This window comes from Ictidomys tridecemlineatus, chromosome 5 (assembly GCF_052094955.1).
Source record: "Ictidomys tridecemlineatus isolate mIctTri1 chromosome 5, mIctTri1.hap1, whole genome shotgun sequence".
Taxonomy (NCBI): Eukaryota; Metazoa; Chordata; class Mammalia; order Rodentia; family Sciuridae; genus Ictidomys; species Ictidomys tridecemlineatus.
Window position 1 is genome coordinate 181584625 of NC_135481.1, and position 15270 is coordinate 181599894.

The 15270-nt window shown below is 42.2% G+C and overlaps 1 protein-coding gene across 2 annotated transcripts in view; it reads left to right on the forward strand.

Annotated features, from left to right (window-relative positions):
* The first annotated feature begins 6030 nt into the window (after positions 1–6030).
* Dhx35 (DEAH-box helicase 35) overlaps positions 6031–15270 on the forward strand; it is a 70825-nt gene continuing 61585 nt past the window's right edge. For both annotated transcript variants that reach the window (XM_005329835.5, XM_021729495.3), the window contains exons 1-2: positions 6031–6186; positions 12568–12701. In XM_005329835.5, coding sequence (XP_005329892.2) covers positions 6147–6186; positions 12568–12701 — 174 coding nt within the window. In that variant the 5' untranslated portion in view covers positions 6031–6146. The remainder of the gene's footprint in view (positions 6187–12567; positions 12702–15270) is intronic.

Consider the following 15270-nt stretch of genomic DNA (forward strand, 5'->3'; position numbering starts at 1 on the left):
TCTAGCACTGAGCCACATCCCTAGACTTTTTTATGTTTTATTTTGAGATAGGGTCTCACTAAGTTGTTTATGGCCTTGGTGAATTTCTGAGGCTGGCTTTGAATTTGTAATCCTCCTGCCTCACTCTCCTGAGCTGCTGGGATTACAGGCATGTGCTGCCATGCCTGTCCAAAGCCCTATTTTTCTTTTTTTTAAGAGTGTGTGTGTGTGTGTGTGTGTGTGTGTGTGAGAGAGAGAGAGAGAGAGAGAGTTTTAATATTTTTTAGTTCTCGGCGGACACAGCATCTGTTTGTATGTGGTGCTGAGGATTGAACCCAGGCTGCACGCATGCCAGGCGAGCGCGCTACTGCTTGAGCCACATCCCCAGCCCAAAAGCCCTAATTTTTGACAATGTTTTAAAATACTATTTAAAATTTTAACTTGGTGTTCTATGGAACTGTTAATAGGATTACATAAAGTTCCATGTGTAGTTGGGAAATGCTAGATCAAATAAATTGAAGCAGGGTTCTTATATGAAGTAAGGGGCAGTAAGTTGCTCTCAGTAGGGCAAGTAGTTGGCCTGTCACAGACTTAGCCTGACCATGTAATCCTCTTTTTTCGAGCAGGACTCAAAAAGTTTATTCTCCAAAAGTACTGTAAATAATTAGAGATTAGAGCAAGAGATATATTGGATCCTAAGAAAATGGCCCAGTTTCTTAAAACAAGAAAAGCTTTTCTGGAACAAAGTCTGGGATATATCACTATAGCTGCAGTTTTCAAAGGGAGGTCTGAGGACCACCTGCATGGAGTCTGCTGGAGTACTTGTTTAAAATGTCAATTACTACCCAGGTGTGGCGGCACACACCTGTAATCCCAGCTGAGGCAGGAGGATCCAAAGTTTGAGGCCAGCCTGGGCAACTTGGCAAGACTCTGTTCCAAAATTAAAAACAAAAACATTAAACAAGAGCTAGGGGTGTATCTTGGTGATAGACGACCCCAAAGTTCAATTAAAGTGGTGCAAATAAAAGAAAAAAGAAGAAAGTGAATTATTAGGAGCTGGGGTGTGGCTCAGTAGTATAGTGTGTGTTTAGCATGTGTAAGGTCCTGGGTTCAGCTCTAGCACTGTTAAAAAAAAAAAAAAAACAGGGCTGGGGATGTGGCTCAAGCGGTAGCGCGCTCGCCTGGCATGCAGTGCGGCCCGGGTTCGATCCTCAGCACCACATACCAACAAAGATGTTGTGTCCGCCGAGAACTAAAAAATAAATATTAAAAAAAAAAAAAACAAAGGTTGATGATTGACTCCACTCCCAGGGGAGGTGTGTGTGTGAGTGTGGCAAACTGTATGGTTCAAAAACATTTGTTATCCCACCTTGGGAAAGAATTATATGACTATATCTATCTACTGACTTGGCCACTACCGATCTGTCTGCAAATATTTCAGTGATAATTCACTTTTTTTTTTTTTTTTAGAATTTTAATATTTATTTCTTAGTTATCGGCGGACACAACATCTTTGTATGTGGTGCTGAGGATCGAACTGGGCCGCTACCGCTTGAGCCACATCCCAGCCCGATAATTCACTTTTTAAAACAACATAACAACAAAGTCTGGGATATATCACTATAGCTGCTGGGATTATAGGCATGTGACGCTATGCCTATCCAAAGCTACAATACCACCATCATACCTGAACAACTTTGACAATATTGTTTGTTTTTTCTTTTTCTTTTCTCTCCCTAAAGGTTTGTTTGAATTCGAGATCCTCCTGCAGGACTGACATTCTCTTGTAAACTTTAGGAATCTGCCGAGCATGATGGTATGCTCTGGGAATTCAAGATACTTGGGAGATTGAGGCCAGCCTGAGCAACTTACTGGGACCCTGTCGCAAAATTAAAAATGAGTGCTGGGGATGTACTCAGGGATGGAGCACTCCTGGGTTCATTCGGTACCCGTCCCCACACACATACACACAAAGAAAAAATTAAAAATCAGAAAAGATGGCTACCACATCTCTGTAGACAGGCTGGGCAGTAACTCCCCCTTATTTAAAGAACTTAAAGTAATTAACAAGGAACCTAAAGGCATGAGGCCATGTAAACTAAGTTACAGAAAGGAAACCCAAGGGGTGAGGGTGCAAATGAGTCAGGCATGAAGCTAAAAATGTGCATGCCCTGACAGTCACACTTACTTCACTAGGGCCACATGTATAACTTTAAAGTTTCCAGTAGCCCAGATAGAAGGAGAAGCCTGGTTGGATACACCCCTCACAATGTCCATAAATTGAAGTAAATCCAGAAATAGGTTGGACAATTATCCCTGGTTCTATAAGAAGATAAAAATGTCTTACAAGGATCTTATCAAAATGGTAGGTGAACCATTCTGGCAATCACATCCTGGTAATAAACGATGATAGAGTGCTGGGGTGTGCCCAGACTCAAACTCCATGAGTGCAACTGTTTGAAGCTGTAAATGAGATGAATGTGTTCAGAAGTATTTTGTGAGCATAGTATTATGGTTTGGATCTAGAATGTCCCCCAAATCTCGTGTGTTTAGAGGTGGTGCTTTTGATAAGTGATTAAATCATGGGGGCTCTGACCTCATGGGTGGATTAATCCATTGATTGCTGAATGAACTACTGGAAGGAGGAACCTAGTTGGAGAAAGGAGGTCACTGGGTATATGCCCTGGAAAGGTTTAGCTTTTCTCAGTCTCCTTCCCTTCTCTCTGCTTCCTGGTTGCCATAAGCTGAGTGGCCTTTTTCTACCAGGTACTTCTCCCATGATGTTTCTGCCTTGGAGCCTGCTGACCACAGAATCCTCTGAGCCCATGGGCTTAAATAAATCATTCCTCCTATAAGTTGTTCTTGTCACATATTTTGGTTATAGTGACAAAAGACCAACACATGTGGGCTATGTACCTTGTATCCCAACACATTCAGATAAGCATTGTTAACACTAGGTTTCACCAGTGCCACACACCTAGATAGGTGCCCCAGTTTGCCTGGCAGAATTCCAGTTTTTCTCTTATCCCCATGTCCCATCGGTGTTACACTCCCTTTTATTCTGAGAAGTGTCCCAGTTTTGAGACTTATCCAGAAAGCATCTCACAGACCTAAGGAGTCTTTCCCCAACCCAACCAGCTCTGGGCAATCGCATGCTCCTCTGGCCAATGTGACAGACTCCTCTGGTTGCTGTCTTTCCAGTGGATCTCTCCGCCTCTCTGCATTCAGGTTCTTGGAGCCAAGTAAATACTTTTACTTATGCTAATACATGTGAATGTGATCACTGGTGTACAAGCCAACAAACCACATGGGGTTTACATATGTTAAAACAGTTGCAGAGGACTGCACCTTAGATCCTTATTGGCTGGTATAGTACAATCCCATAAAGTAATTCTGCAGAAGACCTCTCTTCAGCCTGGGGTCAGCTGTAGTTAACAATTCTAGCACATGGACACATGGGTGTTTGTGGTGGACATATTATTCTTTGCTTTTTTCATTCATCCTTTGATAATATCACCCTCTAAGGAACCATTCTGTTCCCAACTCTCAGTTTGGCTCTATTACAGCTGACCACAATTGACCCTGGGGGTGGAACATGTACTTGGGCCTGAGCCAATCATATTCCCTGGCCCTAGTGATTGATCAGGAATGGATACATGGATCAGCTAGAGATATTTGTGCCTGGGAATTTTGGAAAGAGGTTTGATGCTTAAGGGGATGTGGCAGTTGGAAGCTGGTTTGGCCATCTTGTTGCCAAACACCTGAGTCAGAAGGTACAGAACATCATCAGAAAGAGTCCTGACTATAACATGTCTTGAGGTAGCTGTGTCTCAAGTCAGATTACTCGTGGACTTTCTGGGTTGGGTTTTTTATCATTTGCATCTGTTAGTCTTTAACTGTTTGGAATAGGGATGAAACCCCTTTTAAATTCTACATCTCCTAAACATAGTCAATATTTTTTTTTAAAGAGAGAGAGAATTTTTTTTAATATTTATTTTTTAGTTTTCGGTGGACACAACATCTTTGTTTGTATGTGGTACTGAGGATTGAACCCAGGCCGCATGCATGCCAGGCGAGCGCACTACCGCTTGAGCCACATCCCCAGCCTACGTCAATATTCTTGATCTGGAAATATTTCAAAGCAGAGTGTTAACACAGCCACAGATTATAATGTAGCCAAGAAACATGATTTTGGGGGACATTATCTTTCTGGAAAAATGTATCATCATTTGGAAGTTGCAAAATGTACCTCTGTATAACAAAATGATGAAATTTTTGTGGAAGTGTTGGCAATGAACTACATAAATTCTTGATACAATTTAAGAAACAATGGCTTTAATTTTAGAGTAGTTATTTTTAGACCATTCTTCCTAAGAATAGTTGATTAGGAAGACTGAAGAGTCTATTGAAATCATTCCTTATTTGTGATAATTAAATCGCACCATCAACATGTAGGTTATTACTTAGGTGTTTTCTCTAATTGGGCTGTGTAAGCAAAACAACCCATTGGGGACAGTTGGACTTGGAGAACTTTCTGAGGCAAATGGACTGATTCTCATGTAGAAGAGCTTAGCTCTAGTGGTTTTAAATGGTCTATGTTGTTAAGAAACACCAGCTTGGGAATTAGAAAGCCTAAGTTCTAGTTTCAGTTTAGCTCTGGTACTGAATCAGCTCATTGATTCTGATCAAGTCCTTTTAACCTCTGTGGACCTCAATTTTCTATAAGACAAAGAATTTAGGCTAAAGGTTGACTAAAATCTCTTCCAGCTTTAAGACTGCAATCCAATAATTTGGGCATGGCCAATTCATTGTCTCTTTGTAAACAGGAAGATTTCTTCATATTGTCATGAGTAATATCAAAATATAGAAATAAAGCTGTCTCCAGTGGCCCATATCTGTAGTCTCAGCTTCTTAGGGAAGCTAATGCAGGAGGATTGCTTCAGCCAAGGAGACTAGCCTGAGCAACATAGGGAGACTCAGTCTTTTAAAAAAAAAGTAATTTAAAAAGTGCCATTTATTTCACTTTCCCTGTATTCATATATAATCTTCTCTTCTGCTTTTAGAAGGATCAATGTCATGAAGAACTAAAAACTATAACATATGCAGATAAAAATCAGATTACACCCCACCCACACTTGATCTGAGCTGAAGTAATGAGAGGTACCTTGATTGCCTGAAAAGTCTTGCTTTCTGTTAGGTACATTACATGCTGTCATTTAATACTCCCCCCCGCCCCCCCCCCCCACCAGTAGTAGGGACTGAATCCAGAACCGACATCCCCTGTCCTTTGTTATTTTTAAGTAGGGTCTCACTGAATTAGACAAATTGACCAGGCTAGCCTCAAACTTGAGATCCTCTTGTTTTAGCCTAAGATTTCAGGCACATGCCACCACTCCTAGCTTGTTTAAAAATCTCATTTTACAAATAAGAGTAAAGTCAGATAGGAACCAGGAAAATTCATCAGCTAGGTGAATGCTTTTGATTTTATTTCCCTTCTTCCAAGGCAATTACTCCTCCTTCTCTGTTTTCCTATATTACTCTTGTCACCTCTATAACACTTCATATTGTTTTACTTGCGAATATTAATAAAACCTACTGTTCTCTAGCCTTAAAACTTGCAACACCCCATCCCTATCCCTGGCCTGGGATGCAAACTTCATGAACAGGTAGAAATCGTAACTGGCCACACAACGTTTACTGCATCGTCAAACCTGCGACGTAATCAGGATCATTATCTTTCGACTTGGAAACGAGGAGACTGAAACAGAAACTGGGCAGCAAGGATAGAGCGTAACGTCTTGGTTAATCTGGGACCTCAGCACCACGTCGCGAGCGAGGGCCCTCAAGCCAGCGCCTGTCTCAATGTCCGCGGGCCCATAAGTGTGCAGCTTCCAAGGAGCAAACTGGCCGCCCACGAAGCCGAACACAAACAGAGACACGCGTCCTCCGCTTCAATAAGGCAGGGCGGGAGGGTCACGTGGGCCCAGGGCGGGGCTGGAGCGAAGCCGAGGGTCACGTGGACGAAGGGGGCGGTGCCATAGGGGGCGTGGTCGACCTACCGTTCGATCCGCCTAGGCAGAGGTTCTTCGCGGGCCACGCCCCCTGGACCCTGCGGGACCCGCGCGCGACGGCGGGGTGGAGCCTTCTTCGTGACCTTTCACCCCAGCATGGCTGCGCCCTTGGGACCCGTGAAATTCTGGCGACCCGGTAAGGCCCTTGGAGGAACGCTGGGCAGGTGCGGCGGCCTGACTTCGGCCTCGGTACCGCGGCCGGCGCCCTGGGGCCTGCGGACCTGCTCGTAGGCCTGACCTGGCCGGGCTGGGCACCTTTGTGCGGGAGAACTCTGCGACTCTGGCGCCCACAGTGGACCCGTGGGAGTGGGGAGCCTGCTCCCAAGCTGTGTAGAGCTCTTCCTGTGACCTAGTTTGAGTCTCAGCCTCCTCGAGCCTCGTTTTCCTCGCTACTGCCCTGTCCTGCCCATCCCGCGGGATGGGGAGTCTTAAAGCGCCCACGCGTACCTTCCTACAGCCCTGGGGCTCCTTAGGGGCGGGACCGGCTGCTCTAGGGCTTAGGAGCCCGAGCTACGGAGTCAGACTGCCTGGGTTCAATTCTTTGGCTCTGCCTTATATAGCAGGGTAACTTTGAGCAAGGCGCTTAACCCCTCTGAGCTTTGGTCTCCTCACCCGTAAAATGGGCAGAATAATAACATCTATGTTGTAGGGCTGAATAACGAGCATGGCACATTGTTTGACTTAAAGTACTCGTAAAAAGGGAGAGTGTTATATTCTGTAGACATCACCCTGAATCTTTACCAGAAAGTGAACAACCTCCTCCTCCTTATTGACCACCACTCCCTTCCTCTTCTGTGCACTAACACAAATCACTATCACAAAATGCTTTATTTTGGCACTTACTAATCAGGTGAGTATATTGAATGTGTATGTATACCAGACCATGCTAGATGCATTATATTTATTTTCTTCCATCAGTTTCAGGTAAAAAAAAAAAAAATCCAAGCCTGCCTGTCTTTGTCTCTTTTGGTACTGGGTAGTGAAAACAGGGTCACTCTACGGCTGAAACTACATCCTATCCCTTTTTATTTTTGGAACAGCATCTTGCTAAATTGCCCAGGCTGGCCTCTAATTTAGGATCCTCCTGTTTCAGCCTTCCCCATTGATGAGATTATAGGCATGCCAGTTACCAGTTTATTACCCTTACTGGTCTGGATATGCTAAGTATTATGCAGCAAAAATGAAGTGAGACAGAAAAGATAATATATGGAAGGCTTTTCAAGGGTGTTTTATAATGTATCCCTGAAATTCCGACCATCTTGCTTAGGTTTATTTCCCATATAAGTGATAAACGTAAGCAAGAGATGGACTTAATTCTTTTGTAAAATCTGTAGTTTGCTTGTTATGACAGTTTTATGATTCAGCATTTCAGGGCATCAGCCATGTATTCATCCTGAGTTTTATTTGCAGCCAAAACTAAGATCCCATTAAGTAATGAATTACTTTTTATTTTGTTTATTCAAGACTTTAGTAATAGATCAAAATGTAAGTATAATAAAGACCTGAGTGAGTTGTTGAAAATCAAACCAGGGTACTGTTTTGGTTAAAGAACATGGAGTTAACTCTAAGAGTTCTCTTCTACTTAGTTCTTTGAGAGTGCATTTATTGAACCTCTAATCCCATGTATAAATGATCAGGGCTGTGCTCTCAAGGTGCACCTCTCTCTCAATTGAATGTGAAGTTAGAAGCCTGTTAAGAGATTTTAAATGAGGCAGAATAGGATGGTGTTAAAGAAAATGGGCTCAAGAGTCAAGACTGTAGTGGCCATCTCGACCAACTCTTACTAACTTGGTGGCTTGACAAAGTTAAGTGAGTGCTCCATCTGGTTTTCTCATCCATAATTTGGCATAAAGGAATTGTGAGGATTAAATGAGAATAATATATGAAAAGTTGAAAGGCTGTTAGCACTAAATATGTAGCTATTTATAATTATGTGGAAGTATAGAAGAGGGAGGGAAAGATTGAATGCGTGGATAAGAAATACTTCATAAAGATGGTAGTATTTTTGTAGTGAAATTGAAGGATGAATAAGGTTTTATTTCATGGAGAAATAGAACTAGAGGCAAAGGGTGCAGCGTGAAAAAGGCACAGTGGAATTTGTGTCATAAAAATGCCCCCCAAACCAAAATAACCGAGTGGTGTGATGGTGTTATGTGGCATGATGCTTTGGGGGATGTGGCAGAAGATAAAGCTACAAAGGTAGGGAGGAGTCTCATTGTCAAAGATCTCTCTGACAAGGTAAAAGAATATGGACTTCACTTTTTAAGTAGGGGAATTGTACAGTCTGGTTTACTTCAGAAAAGTAATGCTGGTGGTGGTGTAGCAAATGGATTGAGGAGCAAACTAGAGGCAGGGACACTTTTGTATTTTTTATTTTTTGGCAATACTGGAGATTGAATCTAGGGCTTTGCTTTTAGCACACTTGGAAAGTGCTGTACCACCGAGCTACATCCCCAGTCTTAAGGACAAAATCTTAAGAGAAGTACTACTAGCATCCAGGAGGATGTTGTAGACCTCAGTCTTGGCCTGGGAGTTCAGTTGAGGGATTTACTGGACAGACATTTTAGAGGCACTTAGGGGAGAAGGTGCAGTCATTAACAACTCAGATTTCTAGGCTGGTAAGTGGTTCTCAAATTCTGCCATAGAGTGGAATTTCTTGGGAAGCTTTAAAAAATCCTAGTGTCCTTTTGTACCCCATATCTCAGAAGTCCAGAGAACTAGGAACCAGGCAGCAGTATTTTTCAACCCTTAGGGGAACCCAGCATGCATCTAAACTTGGGAACACTTGTCTTGGTAAACTGTCATTAACTGAGATGGGAGTAGCTTTAATACACATTACTGGGCCCTTGCTTTGACTTCACTTACCGTATTGTATTAAGCAATCACAGTATCTTTGTAATGGAGTTAATACTCTTATTTTACAGATGATTAGACACAAGGGCAAGATATGAAATGGGTTGTGGAAATTGCAGGGAGGTGACTGAAGCTGGAAAAATGGCTAGATATTGGAATGAATCGTGAATATATCCTGTAGGCCAGGAGTCACAGGCTCAGCTACATGTCCTTCAGACTATCGGAATGAGTGAAGCTACTTAGTGGAATAATGAATGATGGGCACTGTGGCAAACTAGAGTGAACACACACTGCATAGATACAGACAGTGTAGATATACATTGGAGCTTGCATATGCTGAAGCAAGGAGCTGTACTATGCTCCACCTAATTGTTACCAGTTGGGCTCAGAGTTGCCAGATAGTTTTCTTTTTTTTTTTTTAAAGTAGCCTAATATCCAGATTCTAATGGGAATTCTAATTGAAAAATTTTGCCTCATCATTTAAATGGACCAAATTAAAACATTTTAACAAGAGCATGTTGGGGGACCTTAAGCTACCAGTTTGTGTTCTCTACCTTAGTAGTGTGACCTACCTAAAATTTTATAGAAAAAAAAATCACTGAATTTTTTAGCACACATGGATAGAAGGGCCTGTCCATTTCCATATGCTCACTCAACAGACATTAATGGTTGCTATTCAGGGGCTTTATAAAAACTTCATAACATCAGCTTTGAAACTTTTTGACCTGACTCACAGTGAGAAATGTATTGTATTGTGATGTAGCACACATACATACCTGAAAATATTGTACAAAAATAATATTGCTTTTTGAAATGTGCTCTGATAATTCCTGTTTGTTTTCTTCCATTTTTTTGTTCTGAGGATCAAACCAATCCTTGTGCTTACTAAACATGAGGTCTACTGAGCTTCACACTCTGCCTTTATTTCTATTTCATTATTTTAAAAAGGCTGATATGATCCCTGTATCAATTTCATAACCCATCAATCAAATTTTGAAAAGTTGGTTAAGTAAAGGGAATGCTGGATTGGGCCTTTTTTTTTTTTTTTTTTAATAGATGGAGAATGAAGGTGTTCATGGTTTGTGAAAATTGCAAAGCTGTTATTCCCTTAAACAAGTTTACATACCCAGTGAAAAAGTAACTTTAAGCAGCCAGAGTGGGTGTGGCATGTGTACAGAGGGAAGGGAGTCCTGATGTGCTGGTTTGACTGAACAAAGACTTTTGTAAGGAAATAAGCTTTTTCTTGATTGACAGCCACTATTCTTGAAAAGAGCTCATAACAGAATATCCTGAGATGGACTGGGCTGTGAATTAGAGTCAAGGAAGGGATGGCATAGTGAAGAAGACCCCTGCTGTATTAAGCCCTATGTGGGAGGAAGTAAGGCCTAAGTAGGAGCAAGGGTTAAAATATTCCAGACATGGGTGGGAAGGTTTAAAATGTTTTGAAAAAGTTTTTTTTTTTTTTTTTTTTTTTTTTTGATACTGGGGATTGAACTCAGGGGCTCTTAACCATTGAATCTTAACCCCAGCCCTTTTTGTATTTTATTTTGAGATAGGGTCTTGCTAAATTGTTTAGGGCCTCGCTAAGTTTCTGAGGCTGGCTTTGAACCTGTGATTCTCCTGCCTTAGCCTCCCAAGCTGCTGAGATTACAGGTGCGCACCACCAGACCCCGCCAAGGATAAGGTATTTTTTGGGATAGTTTTATTGGGTAAAGATTCCAAGGAGTTATTAAGATGTAGCAATAATGAGAGAGAAAAGGACAGGAAACCTGCTTCTCTGAGCACAGGCTTTGTTCCAGGTTCTGTTCTATCTTTTATCTTGTTGGAAAGAAGGTCAACATTTTGGCAAAAGCAATAGAGCAATGCCCCACTTATCTGATTTTTGGCAATCGTGAACCTCTGGAACATAAAAACCGTGTTCCTGGAAGTCCAATGGAAAGGAAATGGAGATCTCCAGCAGTGACTCTAAAGCTTTAGACCTATGGACCCCTGTGTTTTCTAGTCTGATAAATTATATTTGGTGTATTTTTTCAGGATAGGGAATCATAGCCTTTATTAAATTATTAAAGTGATCCAGGATCCCCCCAAAATGTAAAATTAAATCACTGGTTTCAACAGTGTTATCACTGTACTTTCTCATAGCATCACAGATTTTGAGTTCAGAAGACCTGGGAGATAGTAGTTTTTGGTAATTATCCCTTGGGTGCCCCAGTGGGAGACCACACAGCATGGGTCTGAACTTCTAGGGAGGGCTTTTATTGAGTCACAAGGCAACATGCTGCATTGCCGAACAGCTCTACTTTTAGAATTATTTCCTTATGTTGAGTGGAATTCTGAACCCTGTGTCATTTACTGACTATTCCTAGTTTGTCCTAAGGTCCCCAAACAAATCAGCATGAAAGATTATAGAAGATGATCATAAAATTTGAACCCATGTTTCTCCTGAGGCTTTTAACTTTTCAGGGTAATGGTCTATGGTACCTTCAATAGGTTTTTAGAGTGGGATTTGGTTCCCTGTTCTTCACCATGTTGAGCACCACTTTGTTATTGTTTTTAGCAAGGAGCTGTTGCTATCTGTTTAATCTGCTCTGCCCAGTGTTTCTGGGAATAGCACTTTCCCACGTAGCCATGAGTGCATCCTGCTCCGTTGGCTTTGAGTGAGTGGATGGGGTGGGTATTGGATGTAAGCTGGGAAGAGAGTGCCTGATGGTCCAGTATATAGTGCCTCCTTCACCCCATGTAGAGCACACGCCTGAGACTCTCAGGCCCTCTTATGGTGGCTTTCTTTCTTTCCATGGCACCTATTACTACTTCATGCACCAAGTTATTAGTTCTATTGGAAGGAAGCAAAAGAGAAGTAAGTTCCACACAGTGGGGCCTGTGCCTGCCTGAACTGCTGACTGTTGTGCTTCTCACATCAGAGCCTCCACCCTCACCGGGATGTGTGAGAATGATTGGCAGAGGAGCTGAGAGGGAGCTCAGGCACTGTCAGCAGTCTTTCCAGCTCCTGCAGAGAAGCCACCCCCAGGGGCTAAGAGGAACTTGTCAAGAGGTTGGAGATAAGAGAAGGAGAAAACCTTGGCAGCCTTCAAGTCCCTGGTTCCTATGTCCTGTCCGTCTCACAGTAATGGGCTTTGTCTGTGGCCTCGTGAATTCTCGTTGGCTTTTCTCGTTGGCTTTCATTCACTTCTGTTCAGTGTTTGATAGTACACAATTGTATGTGGCTATGGCAGCTCAGTGAGATTGTCATCTCTTATTCTTGACACTGCAGTGAAGCTTTTAAGGAAGATTTTTGTGTTCTGATAGGTACTTTCCTAGTTTTTTTTTTTAAACTTTCTGAACTTGGGCTGGGGTTGTGGCTCAGCAGTAGAGCGCTCGCCTAGCACATGCAGGGCCCTGGTTTTGATCCTCAGCACCACATAACAATAAATAAAATAAAGGTATTGTGTCCAATTACAATAAAAATAAATATTTTGTTAAAAAAACTTTCTGAAACTTAGTGTTTAATATTAGTTTGAGATAAAAAACATTGCATCTTGTCTAGATGGTCCTCTTCTATTCATATGTTATTTCTCCAAATGGATGTATTGGTCTTTGAAACTTGAAAATTACATCCTTTTTTGTTCACTGTATCAGAGAATCTGATAAAACATTTCTGCTACAGGTACAGAGGGGCCAGGTGTCAGCATCTCTGAAGAGAGACAAAGTGTCACCGAAAATTCTGGGACAACCATTGTTTACAATCCTTACGCCGCCCTTTCCATAGAGCAGCAGAGGCAGAAGCTGCCCGTGTTCAAGGTATGGCAAGTCTGGGCTGCTTCGGGGGTGTGCTGAAGCTTTGTAGTTGGCACCAAAAGACACTGTGCCCTAACTCTTAATGTTCTTTGAACACAGTGAGCTAGAGGAGCCCAAATCCTAAGGGAACACTTTAAAAAACTTGTGTGAATTAACTGTATAAATCCTAAATGTTCTTAAGATTGAAAGAATTGGAAAGTTGTTTCTTTTCGCTTTCATTGCTTTCAATCATGGATGATTTCAAACATACAAAAAAATAAACAGAATAACTCAGCAAATGTCTATACACTCAGCTTTAACATATCACAAATTGCTTTCTTTTTAAAGATATATTCCTTTAAATAAGATTAATTGGGGGCTAGGGTTGTAACTCAGTTGGTAGAGTGCTCGCCTCACATGCACAAGGCCCTGGGTTCAATCTCCAGCACAACAACAACAAAATGATTAATTGGGAGTTCAAGGTTGTTTCAGTTTACAAGGTTGGTCAGGACCCTAGCTTCAGCCAGGACAGTGATAGATTTCAGCTTGGTCACTGTGTGTGCATGTCCTAGCACTTGACCGAGTGCAAATAAAATCCACGCATGCTCAGCTCACAGGAGACCAAAGTATAAATAAGTATGAGTTCAGAATGTGTTCTAATGGTGAGCTGTAGTTCTCTAGTACACGGTTGATGGATACTCTTACTCCCTGTTGGCAAGTCCACATGGGAAGCCCAGTTGTAATCAGAAAGTAGGCTGAGTCAAAGGTGGGTTTGATACAATTGGAGAATATTTATTTCCTACAGTCTCTGATGAATGGTGAAGGATTGTCTCCTTGTAGGATGCTTCTGGAATGGCCCCTGAGCTGGCATGGCCAGCAGCACCCATGTCTCTCTCCTGAATAGAGCTGGATGAAAGATGCCAAGTTCTTACACTTAGGGAGTCCCTTTGTCTAGACTGTGCTGGTAATTCCTCTTCTGTTAATATGTTCTTTCTCCAAATGGATATGGAACCACAGCCTTCTAAATTTAGCAAAGTTGCCTGGATTGGAGTTTTCTGTGACCCCAAACATTTTAGTCAATTATGAACTGACAGTCTCTAGGTTTCTTCTCAGGTGACTAACTTGATCTATTACATGTGAACATTAATAATTTTGACCCTCAGGTGATGAGGTAGGTTCACTGTTGCTTCCTCACTGTGGAGGGTCACTTGTTTTTAGCCACAATGAAGTCTCTAGGCTCTTGAGTAGACTTCAGGGTTCCAACCCACATTCACCATTTGTGTGCTGTGTGACGTTGTTTCACCTTGTTGAGCTTTTGTTTTCTTACCTATGATGTGGGACTAATGGCCGCACCTATCTCATAGGGTTGTTTCGGGGACCATGAGATAACCCATGCAGAGTGTCTGGTAAGATGCTGCCTGACAAGTAATAAATGCTCCAGTTCAAGGAAATTACTGTTTATTAGGTACTCAAATTTTGGCTTTTTCTTGGCTGTTCTTCATTCTGTGTTACATGAGATAAAATAAATGTAAAAATGTTAAAACAATGAAAACAGGTTAGCTGTATTGATAGAATTAAAATGAACTTTCAATCCTCCTGCCTCAGCTTCCCAAGTTGCTGTGGTTACAGGGATGTGCCACCACAGCTGGCTTGCCTTAGCTGCCTTCTGTTGGCTGGTGTTCTCTTGGGGTCCCGGACACTGCTATGCAAAGTTGTTCTTGTTCTTTTATTCCTGTCAGCACTTCCTTTTTTTTTTGGTACCAGGGATTGAACCCAGGGACACTTAAGCACATCCCCAGCCCATTTTATATTTTATTCAGAGACAGGTCAGCCCTAAGTTGCTGAGGTTGGCTTTGAACTCAAAATCCTCCTCCCTCAGCCTCTGGAGCCGCTGGGATTATAGGTGTGCACCACTACACCCAGCCCAGCTCTCCCATTCTGAAGTTCAGTCCCGTCCTCCTTTCCAGCGCTCCTTGGTTTCACTAAGCCTGGTGGTGTTACTGATGTTCTATCAGTGTCTAGACCAGAAACCTTTTTGTTATCTCTCAAATGTCAGGGTTCTTTGTCTGCAGTGCTTCTGTGATCCCTTAAGCCTGTAGAATATGAAGCTGGAATTATAGCCTTTGGTTTCTTCACATCCAAATCAGCCTTGTTGCCAATTTTCTCAAAGTTCTTGAGCCCACACTGCCTCTTAGGTGAGCCCACACTGCCTCTTAGGTAGTCCAGACCCTTTAGCCCTAAGTACACCTCTCCCAGCTCATTTCCAAATCAAACCTGAGCTCTTCCTAGCCCCTCTAATAGAGTTTGCCTAGTTTGTTTCCATCTTTCCCTGGCTTTTGTCATTTGTTTTTTTTGTAGAATGCCTTGTCTGTTGCTCTATCTGTATTCAAATTGTCTTTCAAATTTCCTTTACTCTCATGCATCCATCTGTCCATAGGTTCATGTCAATTTGCCATTTACAAAATAACTGTAAAGAACTCAAAGCTTTCCTCTTCCCCACCCAACGTGAAAGGAAGCACAAAGTCTAGGCATTCAAGAAGAAAACATCTACTGAAAGTCATTAGACCACCTGCAGCTGACTCTCCTTTGGGTG